The 16,630-nt window shown below is 42.5% G+C and overlaps 1 protein-coding gene across 11 annotated transcripts in view; it reads right to left on the reverse strand.

The window, feature by feature from the left end:
- The window catches only part of Ptprt (protein tyrosine phosphatase receptor type T), a 1,105,165-nt gene that overhangs the window by 598,903 nt on the left and 489,632 nt on the right, over positions 1 to 16,630 (reverse strand). For all 11 annotated transcript variants that reach the window (XM_028868606.2, XM_028868602.2, XM_028868605.2 and 8 more), the window contains exon 7: positions 5,347 to 5,640. In XM_028868606.2, the coding sequence (XP_028724439.1) occupies positions 5,347 to 5,640 (294 nt within the window). The remainder of the gene's footprint in view (positions 1 to 5,346; positions 5,641 to 16,630) is intronic.

Genomic DNA, 16,630 nt, shown 5'->3' on the forward strand with positions numbered 1-16,630 from the left:
AAAGGGGTTGTGACTCATGGCTGAGAACCACTGTGCTAGAAGAAAACACTCACTGTTCTTGATAAGAAAGCTGCCCAGAATGCAGACGACACTGTGAGCATTATGTTCTGAAATGGGATTCCCCATGAGATGGCGAACAACAAGAGACTATATTCCACTTTCTAGATGTGTGCTGTTCCTGAAAGGTGGACAGGTCAGCCTTCTTGTCTGCCTGTTAATGGCTCACAAGAATAACATCCACAACAGAACCATCAACAGATAGTAATGTGTTTTATTACAGGAGTCTGAAGAGCATTTTGAGCTTTTCAAAACACTTTGATATACATCATTGTCTTTGCCCCTAGGCATTTATCTCAGAAAGGATGATAAATGATTAAAATGAGGGAAAGAAACAAAATGATGAATTAAAAATGAATGAAGCATTTTAAGAGGATAGCATGATTTTTATCAGTGCTAAGAAGGCAACCAACCCTAATGTCCAGGTGAAGTTGGGGAAGTTCTCGTGGACAAAGTTATCCATCTTCTCTTAAACACATCATATTCACTCCTTTAACCATCTTCATAATTTCCCATCTCAGAATATGATTCTCCCTCTCATATCTCATTTAGCTATACCACAAACCCTAGATGTCACCTTAGAACCTTCTTTCCTATCACCAAATTTAAAGATTCCCAGTGAATCTGTCTATGGTAAAACTATCTAAGTGCATGTACTCTGAACTCCTGTCTGTTGGTCCTGGACACTCTATAGCCAAATTCTTAATATCTCTATCCTCAAGAGTCAGACTCAGCTTCTACCTTGTCAAGGATCTAGCTGGTCAGACCTGGGAGAACAAGTATACACCCCCACCTGCCCTCACTAACTTAGATGCCCTGGTTTCTTTTGGGAGCTTAGCTTAGCTTGTAACTTAACCACTGCCAAACTTCTAGCCCTGCCCGTTCTGTTCTTTCAAAGCCAGCCACTTCCGCCACTAGAACAGAGTTTGACTCACAGAAGAGGATGGGTAAGTGCTCAATATAAAGGACAAATGCAGCCTGTAGCAGGAATCTTAAAAGTTCTTATTAATAAAATCAAACCCGAGGCCAGTTATTGGGGTCAGTGCTGGTAGATCAGAGAGACAGAACAAGCCACAGCTATCTCACCTCACCAGTTCCTCAGCTGGTCCTGTTTCCTCAGACTGGAAGCCTCTGAGTCCTCATCCAGAATGAATCCCAGCTGAACTGTGCTGCTTCAAAGCCTGAAAGCTTAACCAGCTGAATGCTTAACCAGCCACATGCTTAACCAGCCAAATGCTGCTAGTTTCTGGTCCTCACGCCTTATATATCTTTCTGCTTTCTACCATCACTCCCTGGGATTAAAGGCTGGCTTTCTGGGATTAAAGGCATGTGTCACCATGCTTGGCTGTTTCCAATGTGGCCTTGAACTCACAGAGATCCAGAGGGATTTCTGTCTCTGGAATGCTAGGATTAAAGGCATGTGCTATCACTGCCTAACTAGTGGCTTTTCTGTTCTCTGACCCCAGATAAGTTTATTAAGGTACACAATATTTTGGGGAACACAATACCACCACAGCAGCCATTCATTTATAGCTTGTCTCCATAGTTACTTCCCCATCCCATACTTGAGAGGACACTTGTGAGCAGAGGAACCCACCCCCAACCCAGGACTGGAAACTCCTTTAGAACAGTGGCTAGGAATCCCTTTGAGTCAGAAAAAGATTAGCTCTAAGCACTTATATGCTGTATAGTCTTTTTTTAAATTTAATTTTATTTTACAATACATTTCAGTTCTACATATCAGCCACAGATTCCCTTATTCTCCCCCCTCCCGCCCCTCTCCCCTTCCCCCCAGTCCACCCCCCCATTCCCACCTCCTCCAAGGCAAAGCCTCCCCTGAGGACTGAGATCAACCTGGTAGTGTATAGTCTTGATCCAATTATCTGAGTCTCAGTCTATCTCTCCAAGCTCAAGTCCTCAAGTCACACAGACAGTGGGTCTATTCACAGGGGTCAAGCCAATGTGCCACAGATGTTTCTGTTTGCATGTGCAGCCATGTGAGCCAGGACTTCTGATTGCTAGGCCATCCTCTTATACTTTCTGATTCACTGGATGAGGAGAGACTAGGTCTGGGTTTACATGAAACTGAATCCTTTTGGGTTGCTGTGACATAATACCATAGATGGAGTTATTTATACATAATAAAAATTTATTTTTTACAGTCCTGGAAAAGGCGGGTTTGCTGGCATAGGCCCATCTTCTCACTATTGCTTCGCATGGTAAATAAGCAAGAGAAAACCCTGGGGTCTCTTTCATCATGGTGTAAATCTACCCATGATGTAGGTGCTCCAAAGGCTCCATCTCCTATACCATCACATGGAGACCCACGTTTCAGCATAAGAATTGGGGTAAACAAAAGCACCCAATCTCCAGCAATACTGATGTCTCTGGTCCAGGAATCCTACACTGTGCCTAAGGACACTGCTTGCCGACCCTGTCTTGCTCCATAAAGCATACTATTTCAACACCAAAACTTCATGTTTATATCTTACTCCATTTCCTGTTTCTTGAATCTTTACCCAGTCTGTAAATTCCTCTGGGCAGAAATTATACTTTCCACACTCTGCACTCTCTCATTTTCTGTTTTGCAAAATAATGAGTACATTTCCAGTGTGATTAATAATAGAACAGGGAAAGGGGAGAAAACTTCGAATACCAATGGTAATAAAGAGCATCTACAAATGGATATCAGCCCTAGATTCTCTTAAAAATTAATTATGAAGCAAAGAACATTCTACCATCAGTGGCAATGGAAAAAAGATTATTTTCTTTATGACACATTTTGTAGGATGTAGGTTATTTGAGATGTAAGTCTAACTTACTTAAACACCAACAATTCTGGAAATATAATACTGCAAACAACATTTCAACTCATAATTTTTACAGTGATAGTCAGACCATTGTGTCTGTCACATGTAAAATCCATTATACAGCCGTGGCAACTGTTTGCAATAGGTTATAAATTTTTATTGAGATGATCATCTTGCGATTGAATTTCTAAGTGCATTATATGATCATGAGCAAATAAGTCCGTAGGGGCTTTGAAAGTGCTTTGAATATCATTTCCAAAGATCAAAGCCCCTCAAAGCCCTTACATTTACCTTGTGGAAAAAGAGAAGCCTTATCAACAGGTTCAAATCAATTATTTTTATGAATGACTATTGCATTGCAGAGCTGAGGTAAGGAATTACCTGGCTTAATAACATATCCTTCTGTCCTTTGAAAGCAGCCAGCTTCATAATCAGGTTTCAATGAGGAATTTTACCAAAGACCTGTTTAGAAAAATCATTGGGAAAATGGACTCTCTGTTCATCATAGTGGTTCAATAATTTTCAAAGGAGTAAGTCTGAGCCATAGAAATATTAGTGATCCTTGGCTTCTACGCCGTCAGGAGTACTACTGAGACACTTCAGAGTGGCTGCTGTCAATTCTGCTATAACACTTAAACTGGTTCATGAGCAACTGAAAAGTCAAGTTTGTTCCAAACAATTGATCTATGAGGGAGAAATGTATGCACAGAGCAAATGCTACATCAACTTATAGGTAATTGTGCTCACAGAAGAAAAAAGTAAACATGCCAAGCCACACAGACATCACACATGCACCCTCTCACACACACACCTCCAGCACTGGATGCTTCCTGCAGGTCACCACTGTTGTAAGACACACCCACTTCCCCCTGGTGGTTCCTTTCCAGCTCTTTCAGATGGCTTCTTCCCGCCTCCCAGGAACTCACAGGCTGCAAACCCCAACCTCTGTTTGTAAAAGAAAATACTGAGCTTTTCAGGAGGTGTCTGCTTTCTGAATTCTAGTGTTTTGTGCTTTCTGATCTACTTGATGTCTAAAGTTGTGTCCCCGTGCTCATTAGCTAGTTCTCTCTCTTCTCTCTCTCTCTCTCTCTCTCTCTCTCTCTCTCTCTCTCTCTCTCTCTCTCTTTCTCTCTCTCTCTCTCTCTCTCTCTCCATGTGTTACTAAGGAAGTGAGGAGTGCCTCTACCCCTACTTTTCCTCCTAAGCCCTGTGCTTTTTATAGCATAGTACATCAAGGGGCAACGAATTTAGGGGCACAACTGTCAAATTATAATAGGCCTGATGCAACATCCTCTGCTGTGTCCCATGTTGGTGTACTTACTGGATTCTTCACTCCCACCTCAGAAGCAATTTTGCTTCTTTTTCCCTCAGAAGTCCATGCTGGATGCTTCACTAAGCCAGACATCACAGCAGTACAGCAGCCCTGAACTCAGTATGTTATGCCAAGGGCATACACCTCTCTATTCATCATAGTGTAACCAAAAATCCAGGGCTCTGGAGCCAGAAAACCTGAGTGCAAATCCTGTACCACTGGTCAATTCAGTGAGCCTGGATAAAGTTAGAAAATGCTGAGCCACTCTCCCTCCATTCATACATGGAAGAGAAGTACTTACAGGGAATAGTATTTGGGGGTGATAAGGAGATAATGTGAGTTTTAGAAAAATGAACACCAGTCTCTTTCAATCTCATAGGTTCCATTCAGAGATCCAGTCTTAGACAACAGGCAAAGCCAAGAGGCCTCGAGGATATAGTCATATCCAGAGAATCTTCCCAATCACACCCACATCAGCAGCACATAAGCAGTAACATCAGGGAAACAGCTGGAGCCAGAAACCCACAGTTAAAGTAGAATCCAGAGGCCCCCAGAAGGGCTGTCCTAAGACAGACTCTTTAGTCAGAAGCCAGGAGCCCCCAGAGGATATGAAGTCGGGAAGTTCTGAGGGACCAAGGCAGTTTCAGAATCAATTCTAAGACACTGTCAGAGCCAGGAAGCTATAAGGACGTAACTGGTATGAGTGAGGATCCCCTCAGAGACAAAGCTAGAACCAGAAACCACCAGGGCAATGACCAGATCCAGGGGTCACAGACCAAACAAACTATGCATATTAGATATACAATTAGAATCAGAAGCCTGCAGGGGTGTAGTTGACATAAGGATTTTGAAGGATACAATCAGAGGCAGGATCCCTTGGAGACACAGAACCAAAACCCCTCAGAGACATGCAAATGGCACCAGGATTCCCCACAATGATGGATCCAATGTACCATCAGAAATACTGTCAACACCATGAGTGTCTCCATGACACAACCAAAGACAGAAGGTTCTAGAATCAAATCTAGAACCAGGAGTTTCTCTCAAGACTGAGCAAGCCTTTAACTATCTTTCCTTCAAAGGCAGCACATTTACACCAGAGAAACCTGTGCCCCAAAGGGGGGCCAGTCAGAAGAATAGCAGAGCATCTGGAGGGAATATCCTTACCGGCACACTTGGTCCTGGTGGTGAGGGGAGGCCCTGGTGGTCCTGTGCCCCCCTCGCCTGGTCGTGTGAGCAGCACCCGGATCTCATACTCCACATCAGGGTCCAGATGCCAGAGCTTGTAGTTGGGAGAATCCACAATGTGGGTCTCGGCCCAGGTGCCTGTGGTAGTGCGGTACTCTACTTCCTTCAGAATGATAGGGCCATCCCCAATAATGGAGTTGGCATTTGGCTTAATCCACAGGTAGGTGGCTCCCACTGCCAGCAGTTCTGGGGGGGCAATGGGTGTGGGAGGCTCTGTAAAAAAGCAAGCAAGCAAAGGAATTTCAGTTTAAGTTGTTAACACAGTAGAATCAATCTAAGCACATAAGGAAAAGTGGTTAAACTTTCAACAAAATCATAGACAGGGTTGTCAAGATGGCTGGGCAGATAAATGAGCTTGCTGCCAACCATGGTACCTTGAGATGGGTTCAAAGGACCCACGTGGTGAAAGGAAAGAACTGACTCCCATAAGTTGTCCCTGAGCTCCACTTACAGTATGTTATATATTCACATCCCCGCCCCCTTGTGTGTGTTCCCATTTAGTGTTGAGGGATGACTGGTTGAGATTGTGTAACCTGTAAGGGGGCTGATTTCCCCCTCTCAGCAGCCATTAGTTGCCTGTAGTTCTTCATCTAGGTTTGGAGCCTTGTGCGATTTTTTCCATCCATGCTGGCAAATCATCTGGTGTTGTCATTATGTGGGTATTGTTTAGGGGACCATGTTATTGCAATTTAATGGAAGCAACTCTCATAGAGAGAAGGCGCTATCTCACATCAGATCCCCCCATCCTGTGGCTCTTACAATCTTTCGCCTCTTCCATGGTCTGAGCCTTAGTTGTAGGGTCATGTTATAGATTGATGTATCAACTGGGGCTGGACACCCCCATGGTCTTGTTGTTGTCTGCACTTTACCAATTGTGGGTGTGCTGTCCAGTTTTATGTCAACTTGACACAAGCTAGAATCATCAGAAAGGAGGGATCCTCGGTTAAGAAAATGCCTCCATAAGGCAAACCTGTAGGGCATTTTTTTAATTACTGTTTGCTGTGGGAGGGCCCAGTCCATTATGGGCATTGCCAATCCTGGGCTGGTGGTCCTGGGTTCTATAAGAAAGCAGACTGAGCAAGCCAGTAAGCAGCACTTCTCCATGGCCTCTGCATCAGCTCCTGCCTCCAGGTTCTTGCCCTGTTTGAGTTCTTGTCCTGACTTCCTCCAGTGATGATCAGTAATGTGGAAGTATAAGCCAAATAACCCTTTTTCTCCCCAAGTTGCTTTGGTCATGGTGTTTCATCACAGCAACTGTAGCCCTGACTAAGACAGTGCGTTTCCCTGATTATCTCCATCTACTGCAAAAGGAATTTTCTTTGATAGGGTGTAAGAGCAAAACTTACCTGTGGGAAGAAAGATAAGTATTTAGAATACGGTTAAGCACTATACTGATCTAGAAAAGTGGCTGTAGTAGATCATCCTCTAAAGTCCATGATATCAACAATCATGGGTAGTCAAATAAGTTTTCAGTACCAGCCATAAATTCCCTGCTATTAAGGAGCCTTAAGTCCAATTAGACAGCTAATGGTTAATCCCAAGATATCATTGACACTACTGTACCACTGGTGACATCTTGCTATGCTGGTTATCATCATGGTTAGTAGGTAGCTGGGTAAAACTACTGATGGCTTTTCTCCCCTGGGAGCTCACACGAAACCTTTGGACGCTGTGAGACTAGTACTCAGGGAGGAGGCTTTCACGTTGGTTCCACCTCAGATCACACACATTATTAGCAGAAATCCTCTGCCGATGGTGGTATAACCACAGATAGGAAAAGGGTGATGCAACAAGAATTCAGCTTCTCCCTCATCCTGACAGGCTCCTGCCAGCAGAGAGTATCCTTGGCTAATTGTGGGATAGCTGGAATCAAGGGCCAAAGGAAAGATCATACCACATTATCTGCCAACTGATCCATGTGGCACCTTCTTTAGGCAATATATACTTAACCAAATAGACATAACCAAACTCACAGAGGAGTGAAAGTGAGATGAAACCCACAACCCCGAGCAGGGTCTCCTTATGTAGGTCAGGCCAGCCTCAGACTCACCATGTATCACAGGCTGGCTTCAAATGTCAGGCTCTCTTGCCTTGCCCTTCCAAATTCAGAGATTACAGGCACACATCACCATACTTCACCACATGGCCATTTGTTTGTTTTAAGATGTATTTTGGGCTTTATTTTATTTTCTGAAAAATATTTTATTTGGAGCTGGAGAGATTGCTCAGTGGATAAGCCATTTGTTTGCTCTTGAAGAAGACCTGAGTTCAAGTCATAGGACCCACATGGTTGCTCATAACCATCTGTAACTCCAGTTCCAGGGGGATCAGAAGCCTTTTTCTAACATCCGTGGACTCCAGGTACACAAATGGTGCACAGACACACACTCAGGTTAAACATTCATACACATAAAATAAAATAAATCTTTAAAAATTTAAATATTTTATTTAATATTATTCATGCATATTATTTTCAAAGGACTTACACAAGGTCAACCAAAGTCCTAGCATGCATAGAGGAGGAGCTCATGAAGCACCATCCCATCTGAGGAAATATGATATCTACTGGAGCAGGAGAGTCACTTTGTGTTAGGGATGTGGATTTTGAGATGAAACCAATGATCCAAAGAATTTATTTTATTTTTGATTGTGAGTAACTGTGTGAGTATTTATATGAAAGTGCAGGTACCTGCAGAGTCCAGAAGAAAACATCCACTCTCTTAGGCTTGGAGTTACAGGTAGTTGTAAGGAGCCTGATGTGGGTGCTGGGAACTGAATACTAGTCTTCTACAAGAACAGGAAGTACTCTTAACCACTGAAATCTCTCCAGCATCCCCCACTCACATTTTGTTTGCTTTTGTTTTTAAATAAACTTGATATGCTCATTATTTTTGTTTGTGATGAACACAGAAGTAGAAGAACAGTCACAGAAGGTAAGGAAGAGAAAGTGCATCCTCTCTTAGCCACCAACAGAACAGCCTTGTGAATTTCTGCACATTCTAATCCAGTTCTTATTCATATCCTACATCTTTTCCTCTAGTTTCAATGACACATAGGCCAGATGTACATTAGTTTTGCTTCCCTCACTTTAAGCATCCTAATAGTTCTAGTTACATGCTACAGGGAGGGAGTTGCTGTCTTTTTCTAGGTACTGAATAACTATCAAGTTATCATCCTAATTATTTTCCCACCATTGGGTATATGGGTTGTTCTAAGCCCAGCTTTGGTAAACAATTCTGCCACAGACATCTCTATGCAAGTGATTTCAGGCCTCCTTGTCTGAGTCTGGTATTGTTTTATGACCAAAGGCCGGGAATGGGGTTATCTGTCAAGGGAAATGAACAAGTCCTTGAATCCTATAGCAGAATGTAGAGGTGATGGGGTGAGAAGTCAAATGCAGATTTATTTAAGAACTCGTTACTGAGAAGAGTCTCTGGGCTACTCAGATGAGCAAAGGAGGAGGGGGGTGCTCAACTTAGTTTGGAATCAGGTGGAGATTTTGGGATAGAGACTCATTCTGTGTTTTTATTTTAATTAATTGCCTAGCATTAAAGATTCTCCAGAAGCAGAATAATTTGTTTTAAACCAGGAATGGACAATATACTCCCAGTGTGACTCAAAGCACATCTTGAGGGACAACTTCAGATTGCTTCTATTATAGCTCACCATTTGGTCAGAGAAGAGAATTAAGCATATTAGTCAAGGTAGGTGCTTTTCTTTACAAAGCCATGGAGGTTATTACTCAAGACCTTGTTATCTCAAAGGTGTTTGCAAATTGATTTTGGGATAATTTGTTCCAGGTAGAGAAGTTAAGTTGGCAGGCAGATAATTTCTGGACTCATCCTTTGTGCATTTTAAATATATAGAGCTTCTGACGGCCATTATCAACTCTCAGGAGCTCCCATCAGTCTCCAATGAGGCCTCAAGGGTGATATTTTGTAGCTCCATGATGACTCTGCCTAATTCCTTAATATAATTATTCACAAACCAGCTCTGGACAGGATGAAGAGCAACTCACTCCAGTTCTGTGGGAGCTGAGCAGTGGCTGCATTCAGCTCTTCCATCGACTTTCTACCATGGTTTACTGCTCTCCTATTTCAGGCATTAGCAGTTTTCAATTTCTGACCACCAGAAAGAAAATATGGTATTAATCATTCCAAACATTTACTCTCTTTTCATGTATTTCTAATGGTAGGTACAAGTACAATAACAAACATCTTCTTGAGTATATAAATGTCCCCATCTCAAATGGCTTGCGGGTTCACAAGTTCACGTGCAGTCTTGGCTTTATGGAGCTCTCTCTCTCATTCTCTCTCTCTCTCTCTCTCTCTCTCTCTCTCTCTCTCTCTCTCTCTCTCTCTCTCTCTCTCCCCCTCTGTCTGTCTTCTCAAAATAGATCATGTAAGTTCACCATAGTGTTTCCTGTTTTAAGCACCATGAAGGCATCATATTATTGCTTTTAGTTTTTATATTTTGGATTTTCTCTTCTCAGTGGCATGCTGGTTTAAAACTGGCATTATTTAGAAGGCAAGGAGACCAGTGTTAAAAGAGGAAGGAAGTGGGATGAGGGACAATAATTTCTTATTAATAAACAATATATTTTTTTAAATGAATAGAAACATTTGCATTAATTCTTATCATGAATTCTCTTCTATATCTGAGATGTACTCTCCAATAAGACCATGCAAGAGATGCACAAGGCCATCCAGTCAAGCTTAGATGACAGCCATCCTAAGATCCTAAAGACATCTGAAGGGATAGTGAGTCTCAGAAGGCACTACAGAAATGGGGTAGGTGTAGCATTAGAACTCAGGGTCAGATTCCTGCCCCTCCCTTTCTCATTTTATACTTTAGATGTTTATGTAATTAACCAGAAGTGTCATTAAAGGATGCATATACCAAGAGTCTTTAACTTTGAGTAATACAGGGACCCTAAAAATCTGATAAGGAACTCTAGATGTTCTTGTGAGAAATGTACCAATGTGCATTACCCAGAGTTCTGTGCATTACTTCAGACATTCGTGTATCCTTCTGTTGTAGTTAATCTTCCTTGGCATCATAACTGGATTTAAAATCATACAAGAAATGAGACATACTTCAAGGTGTATCTGTTGGGAGGCTTCCAGAGAGGTTTGGTTGAGGGAGGACCTACCCTGAATGTGAATGTCATTGTGCCATGGGCTGGAGTCCTTGGGCTTAGTAAAAATGATAGAGGGGAGAAAGCAGTTAAGTACTAGAATTCCTCTGCCTCTGCTTCCCAAGGGCAGATGTAATGTGGCCAGCTGCCTTATTCCACTTCACCATGTCCTTCCTGTTATGATAGACTGCATCCCCTAAACAAAGAGCCTAAAGAAGCCTTTCCCCCATTCCATTGTTCTATTGGGTATTCTGTTACAATGACATAATAAAAAATAAATAATAAAACTTCTGAAACCCATGTATAAATCTGTGCATTAAAAATAGAGGAACTATAATAGTATCTATTGACTAACCACATGCCCTTCTCTTACACTTCTTCGAGACTCTAGACTACCCTCTGTTGCAGTGACAGAGGCTGGAAATATAACCAGAAAAGGGATTACAATTCAGCATTTCCAGTTTCTCAGGCTCCCAAAGTTTGGGTGAAAATAAGCATGCAAAGATTTCCATAGAACATTGATGAGTAAATGTCTAGGTCCCAAGAAAATGATGCACCCAACACACTCACATCTATAGCACAAAGATGTGAGGTTCGTCCATAACACAGCACATAGGCTATATAGGAACCTTCTACAAATGCATGTTTCTGAGGCTAGAGATGTAGCTCAGTTCTTACATGTTTATCTAGCACAGAGTCAAATTAATCCCCAACACTATATACACTGGATGGAGTGGCCCAAACCTATAAGCCCACAATTCAGGAGGTAGAGGCAGGAGGGTCAGAAGTTTAAGGTCCTCTTTGGACACATAATGAGTTCTAGACCAGTTTAGGACACATGAGATCCAGCCTTTAAAAAAGGAAAATGTTTTTAAATCCACATTTCTTCCCACCAAGGACTTCACCAGGGTCTTGAGATGAACAACTTGGCAGACCAAGGTCCTCTGTTAGAGAAATTTCATTTTCTACAAACTGTCCTTCTCAGTGTAAGTTGAAGCAGTGTTTACATGGAATCCAGTGATGAAGATAAACATAGACATTGTGCCATGGAATTAGAGGGTATCATTGCTGAGAAAAGCAGCAATGACAAACGGGATGTGAGTCATACTTCAGGGGACAGCCTGTAAAGGGGCCTATTGATCAGGGAAAGTTTTCCAGGGGAAACTTAGGGAAGAGGAGTATTGGGGTCAGAAATTCCTGGGGGTTCCCTAAGTCTGTATTGCTTGGGTAGATATCACCTAAAGTCAATCAGGGCAACAACTAAACTCATATATCATGAAGATTTTTTTCATTCACTCAAGCACTCATTCTACAAACATTCCTGAGATACTGGAGTGTTCTACATATTGATTCAGACAATTAAATAATAGACGCAAGAACATTATCTCTAGTAGGCTGGCTGCCTGGAAGGGGTCATGAGGAAAACTTGTGGAGTTTGGAAATTTTCTGTACCTTGAATAAGGTTATGTAACTGTCCTGATTTGCTTTCTATTGCTGTTATAAAGACCATGACTGAAAGAAACTTGGGGAGGAAAAGGATTTATTTCACCTTAAAAGTTGCAGATGATCACTTGGGGCATCAGAGCAAAATCTCAGGCAGGAACCATGAAGAGAAGCTGCTTCCTGGCTTGCTCCCTGTGGCTCACTCGGCTTATTCCTTTTACAGAAGCCAGGACCACCTGCACAGGGATGGTACCACCTACAGTGGTCTGGGCCCTCCCACATCAATCATTAATCAAGTAAATGCCCCCAGAGACGAGGCTGAAGACCAATCTGATGGAGGCATTTTCTCAGTCGACATTTCCTCCTTCCAGATGACCCCAGCTTGTGTCAAGTTGACAAAACACTAGCTAGCACAGTGACACTCATCACAACAGACTTGAAAATACAACTGTCTTTGTGTGTTGAAATGGGATCTTCAGGCGTTATGAAAAACTAGGCTAACAAGAAGACTCAGCCAGTCAAAGCTCTTGAGCACAAGCCTGATGCCTTGAGTTCAATCTACAGAATTCATGCTAAAAACTGAAATACTGTGTCTCAGCTCTGTAATCCCTGAGCTCCTATAGAAAGATGGAGACAGACACAGGAGAATCATGTGGAAGCTCTTGGGCCAGCTGACCTGGAGGATGCAACTCAGCAACACAACAGCAAAAGAGACCCTTTCTCACCAAGGTGGAGGGGGGAACAGACACTTCAAGTTGTCTTCTGATGAACACAGATACACACACACACACACACACACACACACACACACACACACACACACCACAGATACACATACACATTTATAAATCGTGGAAAACAAAAGTTTGACTGAATTATCTCTAGTCAGTCAAGGAGAAAGAATGTTCACAGGGAGAAACACTGCTAAATTTATGTAGAATGAACCCTTTGAAGTTAATAAGGAGAGAGAAGACACAGCATTTAAGAGCACATACTGATCCTTCAGTGAACCTGAATTTGATGCCCAGCACCCACGTCAGGGGGCTTACAGTCACCTGTAACTTCAGTTCCAGGGGATCTGGCAACTCTGGGTTCTGAAGGCACCTGTACTCATGTACACAAAACCACACACAGGCATACACATATACATAATTATTAATAAAAATAAATTAAAAAGAGGTGAGCCTTCAACCCTGTGTCATTTCTCTCCAAGAAAGTCTGTCCTCTCTTTCAGATCTTGACTCTAACACATCCCCTAGTGTTCAGTGGCTCAGATACTGTTAGCTCCCATCCAGTAGCTTTCCCATACATAACACAATCAACCCCTCTCTGACCCCCAGCGTCCATTATGCAAAGACAAGTGATTGACATCTGATGGCATCTCTATCCACAAAGTTTGGAACCAAACAAGAGTGAGAAAACCCGCTGTTTGGGAGTTATAGCCTGACTTGGAAAATGGCATTGGCCCCCTATGGCTAGATATCAAAGCCTACTGAGGAAAAAGATGTTGTGAGCTACCCTCCAACCCTGGGCTACAGCTGCCCTCGAGATGCCAAACCTCTCCTTCGATGTATAGACGGTGGAGTGACCCCCTTAATGTAATTCAGCCTCATCCTCAGGCAGCAATCTTCAGACCAATTCTGTCTTTCTTTTCCCTGCTGTGAGCACTTGTAACAGTTTGACTCCCAGAAACTCCTACAGAGAGCAAAAGTGCTTCAAATAGTTGAAGATGGATCGTTATGTGTGCATGTGTGTGTATATTGTCTGCTTCGGCCAAAACTCAAGCGTTCTGAAGAAAACTGGATGTCACGAAGGTGTGTGGGGAACCTTAATATGGTTCAGGTAGGGATAACATGACCTCCAGCACATGCTATCGCCTTCTTTACTCTATCAGAGCTCACATTTGCTTTGATTTCCTGGTCATATGGTCTTGAGAAGTCTAATAGCAGACACACATATGTACACAGGGAGACAAGTACAAAGGATGTACTGTCATCACTTCCATACTTTTACACATGCTATTCATGTACCTCCACTGTTTTTCAAATCTGCCGTAAAACTACTTCTGTTGTGTGGATTGCTGAGGTATCTGCAAAGTCGCTGTAGTAATTGGACAGATTACTGATGCCGATGCAAGACTGATGCATCAAGAGACGAAGGGGAGCTAGCCTGCAGCCAGAGTCCCAAGTCTTCTTTGCCCTGTGTTCATCACTTCCCATATGCATGGCCCTAAATAGATCACATGGTCTTTGTGGGTTTCATTGTCTCACCTTGAGATTGGAAAACTGCTTTATGACATAAATTGCAGAAATATTTAAATTCTCTAGCTAGGACCACAGGGATTCCTTGTGCATTCACTGACTGTGCCCTGCCTTTCAGAGTCAGCCATGGTCCTGTTTTCTCATACTCACCCTGGCTGAGTCTCTGAGTACCATCAGATGAATCACAGCGAATGACATACCAATAGATGCTATTGGAATTATTCTTTAACTTTTGACACCAAGACAAAACTCTGAGCAATACAACCTAAGAGGGAGAGATTTATTTTATATCAGGATTCTGAATGTTTCTGTCCATCATGGTGGGGAGGGCATGCGTGAGCAGAGGTGCTTGTATCATAATAACAACCAGAAAGGTGGTGGGAAGAGGGAGAGACAAAGGAAGGAAGAGCAAGGGCAAGAGAGGGGGGAGGGGAAAAAGCGAGAGAGAGAGAGAGAGAGAGAGAGAGAGAGAGAGAGAGAGAGAGGGAAAGGGAGGGAGGGGAAAAGAGAGAGAGAGGGAGAGGGAGGGAGGGGAAAAGAGAGAGATGGAGAGAGGGAGGGAAAAAAGTGTGTGTGAGAGAGAGAGAGTGAGAGAGAGAGAGTGAGAGAGAGAGTGAGTGAGAGAGAGAGAGAGAGAGAGAGAGAGAGAGAGAGAGAGAGAGAGAGAGAGAATATTACTGGTTTTCTTTTTCTTCTGTTTTCCACATGGGTCCCTAGCCAATATGGACAATGTCATTCAGATTCAGAGTAGGTCTCCCTGTGTAAACCTCCCTGGATATGTGTAAACACTCTCACTGATGCACCAAGAGGTGTGCTTTATTAATGTCCTAGGCATTTCTTAATCCGATCAGATCATCACAGGGAAAGAGTTGAATACGTATTTGATGTCTTAGCTGGATGTGGTAAAGCATGCTTATAGGTCAGCACTTCGAAGGCTGAGGCAGGAGGATAGTGGGTTCCAGTCTGGTGTGGATTACATAGTGAGAACCTGTCTACAACAAGTTTAAAAGTGAAGATCTAAATATTTGAAAACTTATTTAAATAGGTAGAAAAGAATTTAGCAAATTCTCTTAAAAGAAAAGGTTAGTGTAGTGACAAAGAGATGCAGAGATATCAGGAGGAATGTTACAGAGAAGCATATGTGGATATCTGTCTAAGGAGTGGAAGGATTTGGAGAAGAACAAAGGGGAAAAAACATAGAACAGAACAGTATTCAAAAACATAGGTGAAGAAAACTCTAAAACAAAGTCCCAGGTTTTCAGACTGGGAAGAACCCAGGGAGAGCCAGACAAAGTCAATCATAAGGATTGGGCTTAGGATCACATAGAAATATCTTTGAAATATATGACTAAATGAAAATCCCAACTATCTAGAAAACATGCAGCTATCCACCAAAACAAAACAGAAAGGCTTTAAAAAAAAAAAGTGTCAATCCTCACACTGCATCATTTCAATTTGATACCCTGGGATATGGGGAAGATAGAAATGATGATGATAATAATAATAACTCAAGTGGTAGCACTAAGAGCTTCTACAGACTGGACATTTGTAGACACCTGTCAGTGTACTCAGGATGTTAAAATGCTAATTGGTTTTATTACCAGGGAAACTTTATGGGTAACAACTGTGAAGATCCACTTTTTTTTTTATTTTTCTGAAAAGAAGAGATATCGAGATGAATGTCAAATAATTAGTCATTCAAAGAACCAAGATTGGGATGGAAGTACCTGCCTAAGAGGCTTCACTCAAAAGCATTAATGTAAGGATAGCATTACCACACACAGAGAGAAGAGGAGTGCTCCTCAGGAATGTGCCAAGAATTTCACAGCCAGAGAAGTTCTTTCTGCACATCCAACAGAACAGAACTCTCATACATAGGAAAAAACAACACCCACTGTGTTCCTTAGAGAAAAATGAGTTGACAATTTGCACCTGTGCATCTTGGAATGATCAGTATCATAGTTTCTAGGATGTGGAGTTTGACTATGCCAACAACCAGTCACCACAGGATGGAGAGCTGCTACAAGACCTTTCTCTTTAAGATGAGAGCCTAGAAAAGAAGATATGCCCCCACATTCCTTCAGTAAGGCTCAGGGACCATCACAGAAGAGAAGCAGGGAACAGGGAGGACCAGAAGCACACAGTGTCTACTGGACAAGTCAGAACTGCAGCATTCATGAATTTATAGCTGTGGCTGCCTACACAAGATCAAGCCAGCCAATGTGTCGGCATGGAATGGGAAGGGGGTTTATCAGTCCACAATCCTAACTGAGAAGCTATAGGCAATTGATGGCTTCTGGAGATAAAAGAATCCGTGTTCTTTATGAGTATGATTCCTGGTATGTACCACATTCCAACGGAT

Source organism: Peromyscus leucopus, chromosome 4, assembly GCF_004664715.2.
Source record: "Peromyscus leucopus breed LL Stock chromosome 4, UCI_PerLeu_2.1, whole genome shotgun sequence".
Taxonomy (NCBI): Eukaryota; Metazoa; Chordata; class Mammalia; order Rodentia; family Cricetidae; genus Peromyscus; species Peromyscus leucopus.